The sequence below is a fragment of the Passer montanus genome, unplaced genomic scaffold, assembly GCF_014805655.1.
Source record: "Passer montanus isolate IOZ18808 unplaced genomic scaffold, ASM1480565v1 scaffold42, whole genome shotgun sequence".
NCBI lineage: Eukaryota > Metazoa > Chordata > Aves > Passeriformes > Passeridae > Passer > Passer montanus.
In genome coordinates this window covers 4,555,925-4,568,558 of record NW_024369041.1, presented here as the reverse complement: position 1 = coordinate 4,568,558, position 12,634 = coordinate 4,555,925, and the positions used below count along the sequence as shown (strand labels likewise).

Sequence of the window (12,634 nt, the reverse complement as noted above, 5' to 3'; positions counted from 1 at the left end):
CACAGCCTGACAACAGGGATCCAGTGCAAATGCACAGGAAGGGCTGCAATCTTTGTGGCTGACTGCAAGAGCATCTGAGATTCAGGGTGCTTTGATGTGTCCCATGTACCTGTTGTTCTCATGATATTTGTCCAGACCTTGGAAAATCAAAAGCCAATTTTCATCTTCATCTGAGATGGCCACAAGCATCCAGAATGCTTCTCAGGAATGCTGAGGTTTAATTAGTGAGGAATAAATCTGTTAGGTCTGGTGGGAGAATGTCCTGTAGACAGTGTCTATGTCTATTCTGTCTGTGTGGGGTTCTTATTTTCTGATGCCAGCTAGTGTGAAAGGTGGGAATGGGCATATGGAGAAGAACTGCCCACAGAGAGGAGCACATGGGTGTCCTGGGTGATGGTTGGAAACCCAAAATCCTTTTTCCCCCACTGTGGATTTAATGCATTTCGTATAGCAGGTCCTTTATCAGTTTATGACATGGGCTTCCAGGAATGATGGCAATCCAGATAAATAATTATTAACATTATTATTGCACTTTTGTGATCTTTAAAATCCTGCACTGGTTTGAGCCTAGGCTCTGGTGCTGTTTCTGTCTGTAATACTGAGACAATTTACAGGCTCTAACGGGGACTCTAAGAGGTTCTTTTTAAAACAAAACAGTGACAATTGCAAGTAACATTTTTCTATGCTACTAAGATATATTAAAAAAAAAAAAACCACAAAAAAAAAAAAAAAACCCAAAAAAACCCAAAATGACAAATTTAGGCTTAAAATACAAATGTAAAGTTGGGAAATTTCGGGTTCAGATATGTAGAAGTTTTGGTGTTTTTGATCAATTCCTTATGTTTTGGATGGAGAGTGTTCATTGGTTCTCGTGGTTTTGGAAGTGATGTGTCTTAACAAGGATATTCAAGACATTTTGTGAGACAGAAAAAAGCTTGAAAGTCTCTCCTCTGTGTGGGTAGGTCTGAAGTAATGCCTTAGTTATAGGGGACATGGAAGCTGGCAATGCTACTTTTAAGGAGGCTGAAACTGCTTTTGGCTTCCAACAAGGTTGTCCCTGTTTTCTCTCTAATGTTACTGCTTGTTTCTGCTTATGGCAGAGGTGGAAATGGATGGAGAGACTCCCAGAAACCCTGCTGACCTTCTTGCACAGCTGTACACCCTCAGTCTGTTATCCCTCTGTGCAAATCTCAAAGCTCCTGTGCATGGTGGCCCAGAAAGGGTGAGCTAACCCCATCTGTGGGCCTGGGAGCATCAGCCAAGATCAGCCAAGAAAGGTTTTCCCCTTTCTCAGAGCACAGGGATGTGTTACACCCTGTGTGCTAAGGCATCCCGTGCACTTGCACACTGGCTCACATCACGTTCAGGTAACTGGAAACCAGTAAGGTGGAAACTGCAAGTGCCAACTCAGACCAGCTGAACGGACTGAGGGTTTGGGTGATCCTCTTAAAGGCAGCTCCTCTGGGTGCTTCCCACTTGCTGGTGTCATGCCAGCTTTCCCTGCACAGTGCCCTTGTGCTGGGAGCCTGTGTGAGCCCTGGGAGTGCCTGCTGACAGGTGAGCAGGATGCTGGGCCCAGCACCTCACCAGCCCCACTGCTCGGATGGCTGCTGGTGTGTCTGGACACTTGTAGCTGTCATGGAGTGAGTTTTGAGGGATGACTGGCAAAGGAGGACATGCTGTTAGCTTGAGGGATTTCAGGAGTGGATTTGTGCATCACTTAGCAGCACCTGAGATAGTTTGGTTTGAGACATTTTTATATGGCCTCAGGCTGGGACTGTGACCTGAACTTTATCCTTTCTCCTGTTAGCGAGTGCTTCCAAGAGTTGTTAAGTCTTCAGAACCCCTAAGTCCAAAAGTCATGCCCAAGCCTGTAAGAGACACAGGCATTGCTCTCCCTCCACAGAGAAATTGCAATTAGAGATTAATGTGATTATCAAATATTTATTGCTACTTCTGCCTCTGCCCCTCCATTTTGTTTGAGCAAACAGGCTGGGACGTGTCTGCAGACGAGCAGTGTTCCTGGTCTGGCGTGCATTAATGCCACTGCCGGAATCTGATTTTCCAGAGCGAGCAGCTCCGGCGCATCCCTTCCCCACCCAGGAGCAGCTGTAAACAGCTGATGTTAATTCTGGTCCCCCTGCTGACTGTGCCAAACAGGGATGCCATTGCCCTCTGACAAAAAGGCTCCCGCTCTGTTGAGCCCTCCCTCATACCTTTAGTAATGCTGATAAAATGCTGACCTGTTTTTTTACCCCAGTGACTGCTGTTGCTAAGCACTGAGAATATGACCTGTCTCCTGTAATAATCTGCATTGCACAACTCAGATGATCTCCCAAATGAAAGCAGCTCTCAAGGCAGCTTTTCTTCCCCGTGATCTTCACAGTTATGACTGCTAACTTTGCAGCAGCACCTTATTTTTGAGAAAGCCTAACTGAACACCAGTATTTGGGGGCTGTATTGGGGGGCTGTTCTCTTGGGAAGGACATTGCAGAACCTGGTTTGTAATGATCAGCGTGGCATGCTTGGAAAAGAATGATAAAGAGCAGGAAAGGCTGTAAGCTGGTGACTTATCACTGCAAAGTGGAATGCAAAGTGTGCAAAACTCAGGAGAAAATGAGGAGTTCATAAGTAATGGTTTTCCCCTTAGAGGGGAGAGCTTGTTTTATTAGAAGTAAAATGGTCTTGTAGCTTCTGTGGGTACAGGGAGAAAAGCAGATTTCCTACTCACTTATCATTTTGCTGTCATCATGCCCAAGACTGCTTTATCCTGCATGTGAAGGAGGCTTCTGATGGGCTTGGAGCAATTCATGAGCACAACATCCAGCTTGCAGTGGCTGTGTAGACAGGAGAGGAGAAAACTGTATAGCAAATTCTGAAATTTTATATTAAAAAAAAAAAGAAAATTATTTGAGCAACAGATAGATAACTGCTTTGGTGCCAGGGTGGTTTGTATTTCTCTTAGCACTAACTGCCTTTATTGTGTAGTGTAAAAGTAGTTGTTGCACTCTTTCAAAATGTTAAAACATCTCAGTGCACTGGTAGCTGCAGTGATGTAAGGCTGGGATGAAATTATACTGAGAATGAAAGAATCCAGACAACTCCTGCTTTACCAGTCTAGAAGAGGGCACAAAAAATATGTTGACTGCCCAAGATGCCAGGGAAAGCTGTGGCACAGATAAAATCAAAGATTGTGTGATTTGTCCCTCTTGAAAGCTAACCCAGTTCATTGCATTTGCTCCAAGGCAGGATCAGCATTATCTAAACTGTCCTCCCTGGATATTTGCATAACTTGTTAAAACCCTCTGGGGATGGGACTTCCTCTCAGTGATTCTGTCATGACTTAACCAACATTTCTGCTGTCCTTATATTCAAGCTGCAGTCGTCATAAAGTAAATTTGTGTAACTATCTTTAATGCAAGGTCTGAAAAAAAGGAAAATGCAGTTTATATAATGGCCTTGTACCTAGAGATTTCTGGCTTCTTCACTGAATGTGAACAGGCATTGTCAATAAAAATGTGCCATAAAATGAAGGACAATGGGGAATATAAACCAAAATGTTAGCAGATATGAGATTTTATAATATGTTCATTTGTAGGACCATGGGGTTTTTAATTCCACCAACTCAGTCCTTCAAGGTTGAGTATTTTGAACTTTTTTTAAAAATCTCTCGGATTGGTTCTCATAGTACTGGTTGGGTCTGTTCAGCCGGGATTTGAACTTTTTTTAAAAATCTCTCGGATTGGTTCTCATTGGTTCTGGTTGGGTCTGTTCAGCCAGGGCATTGGAAGTGGTGTGGCACCTTTGGGAAGAGCAGCATGCTTTCCCTGCAGCCCAGTCCTGAGCTCCCCCATGGCTGTGTGCCCCTCTGGGTGCCAGAAGTGTCCCTGGCGCTGGCCTTGCGTGTGAGCCTCTGCTCTATAATTCATGTTCATGTGTGAAGCCAAGCCCCTGCTGCCTGCTCAGGATTTGACCCACATTTGATAAGGTGGTTTGGGATCCTTTCATGTCTAGTTAAGTGGATGTACAATGTGCTGTATCATTAATAATTTCTTTGCCACTGAAATGTGTTTATATACCGTGCCATAATTTCTCATGGGACTTCTCCTTTTTTCTTGTAGTCTGACACAAATGCAAGTTACCTGAGAGCAGCTCGAGCTGGCAACTTGGAAAAGGCTCTTGACTACTTAAAAAATGGAGTGGACATCAACATTTCAAATCAGGTTGTGGTCACATTTTCTTGATAAATAACTTTCTTGCCATTTCTCAGATTTCTCGTTATATTTGCACTTCATGTCAAAGATAGTTTATGTGTTTTTTGATGAACCATATTTACATATTTTATCCAATTAATTTTTTTTTAAACCCTTTACCCAGACACCATTTCATTTGCACTTGGAGAATGTGCTACCTTATCTTTCATTCCATTTCTATTGCATTAGATCATGGAACAGCACATAAAATTTGAAACCCAAGAGCCAGTATATCTTGATTTAATTCCTACTCTGTCCTTATAATCTAATTCTTGTGAAGTTTGCCTTAGTTTTTGTAAGCAGTCCTCTCAGTGGGATGGTAATAACTTGTCTCCTCACATGCTTGGTAAGCTGGAAAACACATGACAATCCTTCTAATTGCTTTTCTTTTTCCCCTCCCTTTTTTAAACCAGAATGGGTTGAATGCTCTCCATCTCGCTTCCAAAGAAGGGCATGTAGAAGTTGTCTCTGAGCTGATCCAGCGAGGTGCCAGTGTGGATGCAGCCACAAAGGTCAGTCAGGCCTATCTGCTTGTTCCCTTGTTCACCCTGCTGGCCTGGGCACGAGGTGTTGGCCAAGTGATTACAGACTGCTGCAGCAGTAATTGTCCATTTTCCACTGTTGGGGGTGGGGTCTCAATAATTGCTTAATAGAAACAATTCAGCAGATGATAGTAAAATGTCATATTGCTTGGGAGGAGATTTACTGAACAAATTGTAGATTCCTGTTTTGGTTTCTGTCCATGCCATGTCTTCTAGAATAACACACTCATTAGAAGTATTCAGCAAGAAGTACTATATTCTGAAGTGGAAGATATTCTTGTTTATATTGTTATGTTTTGAGGCTGAGGTTTTGTACTCTTTTCAAATGTCTCTGTCTCTAATTGCAGAAAGGAAACACAGCACTGCACATAGCATCCCTCGCTGGACAAGCAGAAGTTGTCAAAGTGTTGGTTACAAATCGGGCCAACGTCAATGCACAGTCTCAGGTAAAGCCACATGTCCCTGTTTGCTGCTGCCAACAACTCTGCTGACACTAAAGTTCTTCTCTTAGGAACTCTGATTTTAGCAAATGTGTTTGGTAGATCTTACTGTGTTAATGTTGGTTCTTGAAAATAGCGTTGACAGTCAGCAAGATGAACCTCAGATCTGCCCCAGGAGTGCCCTATGAGCTGCTGCTTGTTAGAGCTGGAAGAGACAAGGATAGAACAGGAGAGTGGGAGAGAACGTGTTCGAAGGGATCCTGTTTCACATCATTCACTGTCTCAGGCTTAGTTGAGCCCATCCCCTTTCCTTGTACAGGGAGGATACTGCAGGCATATGCAGAGTTTGTAAGCTTGGTTCAAGTCCTTAGAATAAATGTTTGGGTCAATTATAGAGAATTTGAAATGAGAGAAAACAGCACTGGTGCTACAAGCAAAGCAGTAGAACAAAACAGAAAAACTCTGGCTCGAAAAATGCATAAACTACAGATTGTTGAAAGTCATGTGGCTGTGCCAGCAGTGTCCTGCATGCCACCCCATTCCTGCTCTCCTTGCTCAGGGGCTGGCAGGCAGTGTCAGAGAAGAGACAGTCTTCTCATCTGGCCCAGGATTACCATTTTGCTGTATTATAAAGATGTGGGCATGAAGATAAATGTTTGTTAAAAAAAAATACATTTTAAAGAAGGAGGGTGGTTTTTTTAATTGGTCTTTCAAATAATAGGAACAAAACGCTTAACAGGATCTATTTTGAAAATGTTAGTTATTTGTGGTCTATATTTCTTTTTTTCTCACCTGAACAGAAGAAATAAATTACTCAGTTCTTCTTTCTTACTCTTTTATACTAGCTCAATACAGCAATATTTAATTCTAGGAACTATATAACTTAAATTTAAAGAAAACAACACAACATACATTATTTTTAGGTAAAACCTCCCATGACTGTTATGAAGTAAAACAAAGCAGAAATATTTGCCATAGTTTTCCTGTTAAAGAACTTAACATGGGATTGAGAGGATCTTTTCAGCTTGTGTTTGAGAACTTGTGTATTCAGCCCTGAAACTAAATATAATCTGAGATTGTAAACATCTTATATAACTGCATTGTCCATATACCCTAAGGTTTTGCCATATGTTACTCTTACTTTGTTAACATGCCAGAATTAAAGATTTATTTCTCCCCCATCCCACTGTGGAGACCTTTGATGTCTTTACTTGGAACACCCATGTAACACCTTTATTGGCCATTCCAGACCAATACCAGGCAGTGATTCAGCTTTTGAGGAGGTCCCTGGTGCTTTCTGTGGCCAAACTGCCCTGGATCACCTTGGTCTGTGGTGCTGAGCTTCACCTGAGCTTTGTCTCCTCTTTCCTTGACAGTGACAGCTCTCCCATGCTGACAGTTTCAGTGTTAGACCTTCTTTAACCAAATCTTCCTGTCTGTAAAAAAGCTAAAAAACAAGCCAGAAATTTGTGCTGGGGCTGAATATTACACCTCTTCTAAGGGCTGTTTATTACTATTCAAGGCAAAATGTTTTTTTTTTCAGACTTGTGGCTGTCTGGCAATTCCAGCCCCTTTTTAAAGAGAGAAGCAAGTGTAATGTGTGGGGTGGAAAGATACTTAAAACCCTACAAAAACTTAACGTAGGAGAAACAGTTCTGCTCTGCCTCCAATATTTGGTTTTGAGAATTTTTGCCTGTTAATTATTTCATGAAGCTATTTGGTAGAGTTTCCTGCTTCCTTTCTAATTGCAAACGTTTGAAACTAAAAAATTGATCTTTGTTCCCAGCTGAGTTAGTAAGTGGATATAGAATATGCCATGAAATGATAGAATACCAGACTCAATACCAGACCGCTGTTCACTGTAATAACTTCTAGCGTGACGCATGAGGTACCTTAGCAAGTGCTTCCTGGCTTCTCTGTTTTTTAATTAAGTAGAATTTTGACTGTATGGTGACTGAACTGTTGAACCTCTGTTCTGGAGAGTGCATTGAACACATTCCTAACTTTGGCCTTGGGCTCTGTGAGCCCTTCAGCGCCTGCTTTGTGCTTGCCTGAATAGAGACCAAATTACCAAAATCCTGGAAGAGCAGCAGGCCCTGCCACCTGTGCAGGCCTTGTAAACACGTGGCTTCACAGCTGCTCGGTGCCTTGCTGCTGGTGAAGTTCCTCTTGGATCAAACATCCACTTCCTCCCCAGCTGTCCTTTGTTGTGACCTCCTCTGTGTCCCTGCTGCCGGCGCGGCCGCGTGCCTGGCCTCAGGTCACCTGTGCTCGGTGCTGGAGCTGTGCCCTGCCCCTCTGCCCGCTGCTGGCACACTCAGGTGTCCCTCAGCTGTCCCACTGCAGCCCAGCCCAATTTCACTGCCACAGGTCTGGGCCTGTGGTGTCCCTCGGCATCTCTCCAGGGCCCAGAATGTGGGTGCTTATCCTTCGTTGTAAACATGTGGGCAGACTCCTCTCAGCTCATCTGTTTTCAGCCCCATTGGTTTTCTGCAAAATCTGTCCTGTGTAACTGTAGGAGAGATTTCAAAAATTCTTAGAACAAAAGGTAAAATATACGTTGCCTTAATATTGATCCCAAAAACTTCAGTTTGTCACAGGCTGTTTGTGGTTAAGGCAAAGACAAAAGCATTGACTGTAAGGCAAAGGCATTCACCAATGAACGAGTTAAGCTCTGCAGCCTCTAATACTTGTATTGCATTGATTGAAATCAGTCGCCTAAGCATAATTTGAGAGATGGTCTAATGTGTTCAGAAATACTGATAAACCTCTGTCTCAAACTGCTGAGGACCAATGATCTTCACATCTCCTGGTGCCTGAAATATGAAGTAGCTCAGTGCCCAGAGGCAGAGTGTGCTCAGAAGGCAGCTCTTTGAGGAGATGGGAGGCAGAAGTAGCTGGCACAAGTGAAAGAGAAGTCAAAGCTAATGGAAAGAAGAGAAAAAAATGTCAATTACTCTGAAGAGTCACTGCTCTTGCTTTCACCACAGACTTGTATTGTATTTCCCTGTCCTGTTTAGTATTTCCAGTGCTGTGGCTGTATTTATCAGGAATCATAACTCATTGCCACCAAATCATCTGTCCAGATTGATTTTTAGCTTAACTTGTCAACAGATGTTGATGTGAGAAGATGTGAAAGGAATTGTTCTCGCTTAGCTGTGGGAATTGTACCTGGTCAGCTGAAAAATTCTTCTGTGTCCTTTTAAATAATATTACCCTTCTCCCATCTTCACTTAAGCCAGTGTAGATCATGCCATTAACTCATCTCTGAACAAAGTTTTGTTTTTGCTTTTCACCTAATCTTCCCTCGTTTGGCAGAATTTGTTTCATGTATAAAATGTTTCTGGGGTGTTTACACTCTTGTTTCCATATTTCAGAATGGCTTCACTCCATTGTACATGGCAGCCCAAGAAAACCATCTGGAGGTTGTTAAGTTTCTTCTTGACAATGGTGCCAGTCAAAGCCTTGCCACAGAGGTAAAAGTTTGAATTTGACACTTTATGAACAAAGCAAATGTGTTTCAGCAGTGATTTCTGCCAGCTTATATCAAACTAGTCTTTTAAACACAAAATTAAAGACGAATAAAAAGCTGTCTCTGTGAAGTGTGTTAATGAATAGAGTTATAGGCTTTTCAGCAATTTAAACTGTCTCTTGCCATTTCTAAAATAAAAAAAAATTGCTTTAACTAGAGACAGTTCTAAATATAGATGTGTTCTTAGTCATAACTGCTAATCTTTCAGGTTAAGTGCTCACACAGGGAAGCTGTGTGTATAATATAAAAGTTCTCTGTGCTTTTATTAAAAATAGTGAGCAATGAGAAGGGTGGCAGCCATAAGGCAAGAACAACTGTTCACCTGTGCTTTGCACCAGCCCTGGGATATCAGAGAAAACCCAGGGTTACTGGGGGCTTGGGAATTTCCTGAACTGCTTCATTACCATGTTGGTTCCCTCTCTGTGGCACCCACTTATCCCACCTGGTGCTGCAGGGAGAACTTCAAGCTGACAGAAAGATGCAGGATCCATCCTTGAGGGTGTTCTGTGATCTTTCTAGAAGAACACTTCATATTTCTTTCTTTAAAAAGAAATTTCTTTAATTCTAACTCAAATACAGAATTAGTTCTAACTCAAAGAAGACAACCCGAGAGGAAAATAAATAACAAATATATTAATAGTTGTAAACGTATGGCATTGAGAAAGGTGTTGAATCTGGTGAATTTTCAGTTGTCTTATTAGCAAGATTTTGCTACCAAAATACAGAAAGGTACTTTAGTATGTGCTCTCTTTAATACTTATTGAATTTATTGAATACTCCCAGTACTGCTTCCTTGAAGGATATAATGCTTATTTGGAAAAGGCCTAGTTTTTGAAAAATATGAAATGCACAATTAGTTTATCGCCACCTATACCTGATAGTGTCACTGTATAATGGTGTAGAAAGAAAATCTTATTCCATGTTCCACTGTGAAAAATGAATTGCTAATGGATCAAAACAGTGTTTGCAAAGTCACTAGAAGTTAGTAATAACTTGAAGTGTGCATCAGAACTACTTTCTGGAAATGCTCAAGGATATGAAAGTCAGGATATACCGAAATAAAATACTTTACATCTGGAAAATTAATTGAAAATTGTCACTTACCTCTGTATGATCTTCTGAAAAGAGATTTTAGAAAAAATTTTGAAGGGGTACTAGGTTTTTTTTTGTTTGGTATTGTTTTTCCTCTGAGCACTGTATGTCAGTTTAGGTTGAGCTTTTTTCCATCTCAGCTTGATGATAAGGTGCAATCTAATTTTATCCATGGAGAATTTATTTTAAGATAGCAGGCTACAAAACAGTGGCACCTTTATTGCCTTCCTTGTTTGAGATAATTGCTTATGGGTTCTTTCCCATTTTCTCTTCGTCCAAGTTTTCTTATAAATCTCATTTCTCTTTATCATTCAAAGTGCAAAGACTTTTGTAACTAAAGAATTGCCGCTTAGCAAAATATTCTTTAAAAGTAACTGTCTAATCATGGTGTTTTAATCTAATTAAAGGAAATAATTGGTTCTATTTCCTACAAGAAAAGATGTTGTGGGTGTCTACGCCACATTTCTGTGAAGGGGCTGATTTTTGGGATGTGTAAATAGCGCAGGAAGCCAAGGTCTCCAGGGTTTCTCCAGGCATTTCTGCACGTATAGTAGAGCAATATTGCCAGAGCCCTCTCAGGGGATGCTCAGGGAGGTTTTTGGCCTTCAGAGCATCTTTCACACCCCATGGCCCTGTGGCCGTGTCACCCCAGGACTGCAGCCCAGTGCCTGCCCTTGCTGCTGGAGCATGGGGAGCTGCAGGCAGCAGGGAAACCTGGTTAAATCAGCATGAAACTCCTCGGGGGGTGAGGAGGGTGAGGTGGAAATTGCTTGTTAGGACCCAGGAATTTCAGTGGTTTTCTTGGATTTTCTTCCCCTCAAAAATTTTGGAAAAGCTCTCTTTTTCAGGACACCTCCTGTTTCTCATCCTAGATTGAGGTGTTCTTGGTTTGAAGCTAGAGGGAGAAATTCCATTTTGAAAACATCAATTTTCATTCCGAAATTTAAAAAGTTAGCACTTCAACTCTGCACTGTTGACATGGAGTGAGGATCTACCTCTTTCTCTGTCACTGCTGCACTTTTATTTCATAGTTACACAGTTTCACCATGATAGCAGTAGTTGAAAAGTGAGAGAACATATTTGCTTGCTAAGATGGAATGAGGTTTGGTAATACAGGTTTTGGATATATTCAGGAGATACACTGAATAAATAAATACCCAAAGCAATTTGCCTTTGTGATTTTTTAGGTGATTTATGGGTAGTATCTTGGGCAAAGCTGGATGTGCTCCTGGGTTGCAATGACAGACGTTTGGAATGGAGCAGAATGTAAATGACAACTCCTTCATTCTTCAGTTTTCTAAGAATCCATAACATAAAATTAAAATTAAGATATAAAGCTATAAATCCCAGACTGTACTTTTTATGTGTTGGAGGAATCTGCTCCAAAATCTGTTAAATAAAAACCTTCTGTTTTTCAGGTTTTTTATTCTACACTAATTTGGTTATTTGCAAATCTGAAAGGAAATAACTTTTTTTTTGTAACAGGATTGTCTATCAAATTATATAAATTTTCATAAAGGGAAATTGTAGTAAAACATCAGTACATTAGGAGAATGTGTTCTTGAGCAATTATTATATTTTAAATGTACATACAAATTATGTTAGAGGATAGAGCTTGTTTTGTTTGGTTTTGTTTGTTTAGTTGTTTGGCTTTTTTAAAAGTAATCATAAAAATGTAGATTATAATCTGTCAGGAATGGATGATAATTTACTATTGAGGCATCATTAGCAATCGTAATTTTAATATTCCAGCTTTTTATATAATTAAGCACTTACATAAATAAGTATCTGTATAATTAACTGTAAATCTGTGAGTAATTTCACACTTTTTTTTCCTCCAGTCTCAGTCATTTGTGTCTTACTATTTTATGTTGTGTCTGGAGTGCCAGAAAGGTGTTTTTGAGTATTTGGAACCTTGTTCACCAACCCTTTACTCCAATTTCAGGGTCATTGCAGGGCACTTTTAACTTGCACCATGTTACATGGGGTTGAATTTGGGCCAGCTCTGTTCGCAAGGCTGAGGTCTCTTGGCTCCCCCTTCCCGCCCTGTGGAAGGTTTGGAGCGTGCCTTGACGGTGCCCGTTGTGTGTTGCAGGATGGTTTCACACCTCTGGCAGTAGCTTTGCAGCAAGGCCATGACCAGGTGGTTTCCCTGCTGCTGGAAAACGACACCAAGGGGAAGGTCCGCCTGCCCGCCCTGCACATCGCGGCCCGCAAGGACGACACCAAGGCGGCGGCTCTGCTCCTGCAGAACGACCACAACGCTGATGTGGAGTCCAAGGTCAGTGGGGAAAAGCAAGGAGCTCTGATGCTCTCAGGTGCTGACCAGGGAGATCTCCCTCGGTGTGAACTGTTCTGCTGCAGTTACACAGAACTTTCTCCTCTAACCCCTGATAAAGAATAATGTTTGATTTGCCTCCTTTGCCTCTTTCTCCCCCATTCCCCTTCTGTTTAAATCAGGGTTAATTTCTCTTGTAGAAACCTTGCAAATGGAAAATAATAAAATATTATCTGAATTACTCTTTTGGAAATGAAAGCCACTCCTGAAGGCAGTGGTCAGCTGTAGGTACTGTACAGCTGCCATTTGATGAACTGTCTGTGCAATTGCTACTTGGAGAACTTTGGTAAACATGTAACAATTAGCACTCAAAGTACTGGCTGGTTCTGCTTCCACCCTGTGGAGCTTCCCGTGTGTGCCGGGCGTGCTGCCCCCCGAGCTGCCGTGCCCCACAGCCATCATGAAGCTTTCCGCACCCATGTCACCGGTGGTGGACT

The 12,634-nt window shown here is 41.7% G+C and overlaps 1 protein-coding gene across 6 annotated transcripts in view; it reads left to right on the top strand.

The window, feature by feature from the left end:
• Nucleotides 1–12,634, top strand: part of ANK3 (ankyrin 3) — a 339,725-nt gene that overhangs the window by 197,701 nt on the left and 129,390 nt on the right. For all 6 annotated transcript variants that reach the window (XM_039719715.1, XM_039719719.1, XM_039719714.1 and 3 more), the window contains 5 exons: nt 4,122–4,223; nt 4,667–4,765; nt 5,143–5,241; nt 8,613–8,711; nt 11,955–12,140. In XM_039719715.1, the coding sequence (XP_039575649.1) occupies nt 4,122–4,223; nt 4,667–4,765; nt 5,143–5,241; nt 8,613–8,711; nt 11,955–12,140 (585 nt within the window). The remainder of the gene's footprint in view (nt 1–4,121; nt 4,224–4,666; nt 4,766–5,142; nt 5,242–8,612; nt 8,712–11,954; nt 12,141–12,634) is intronic.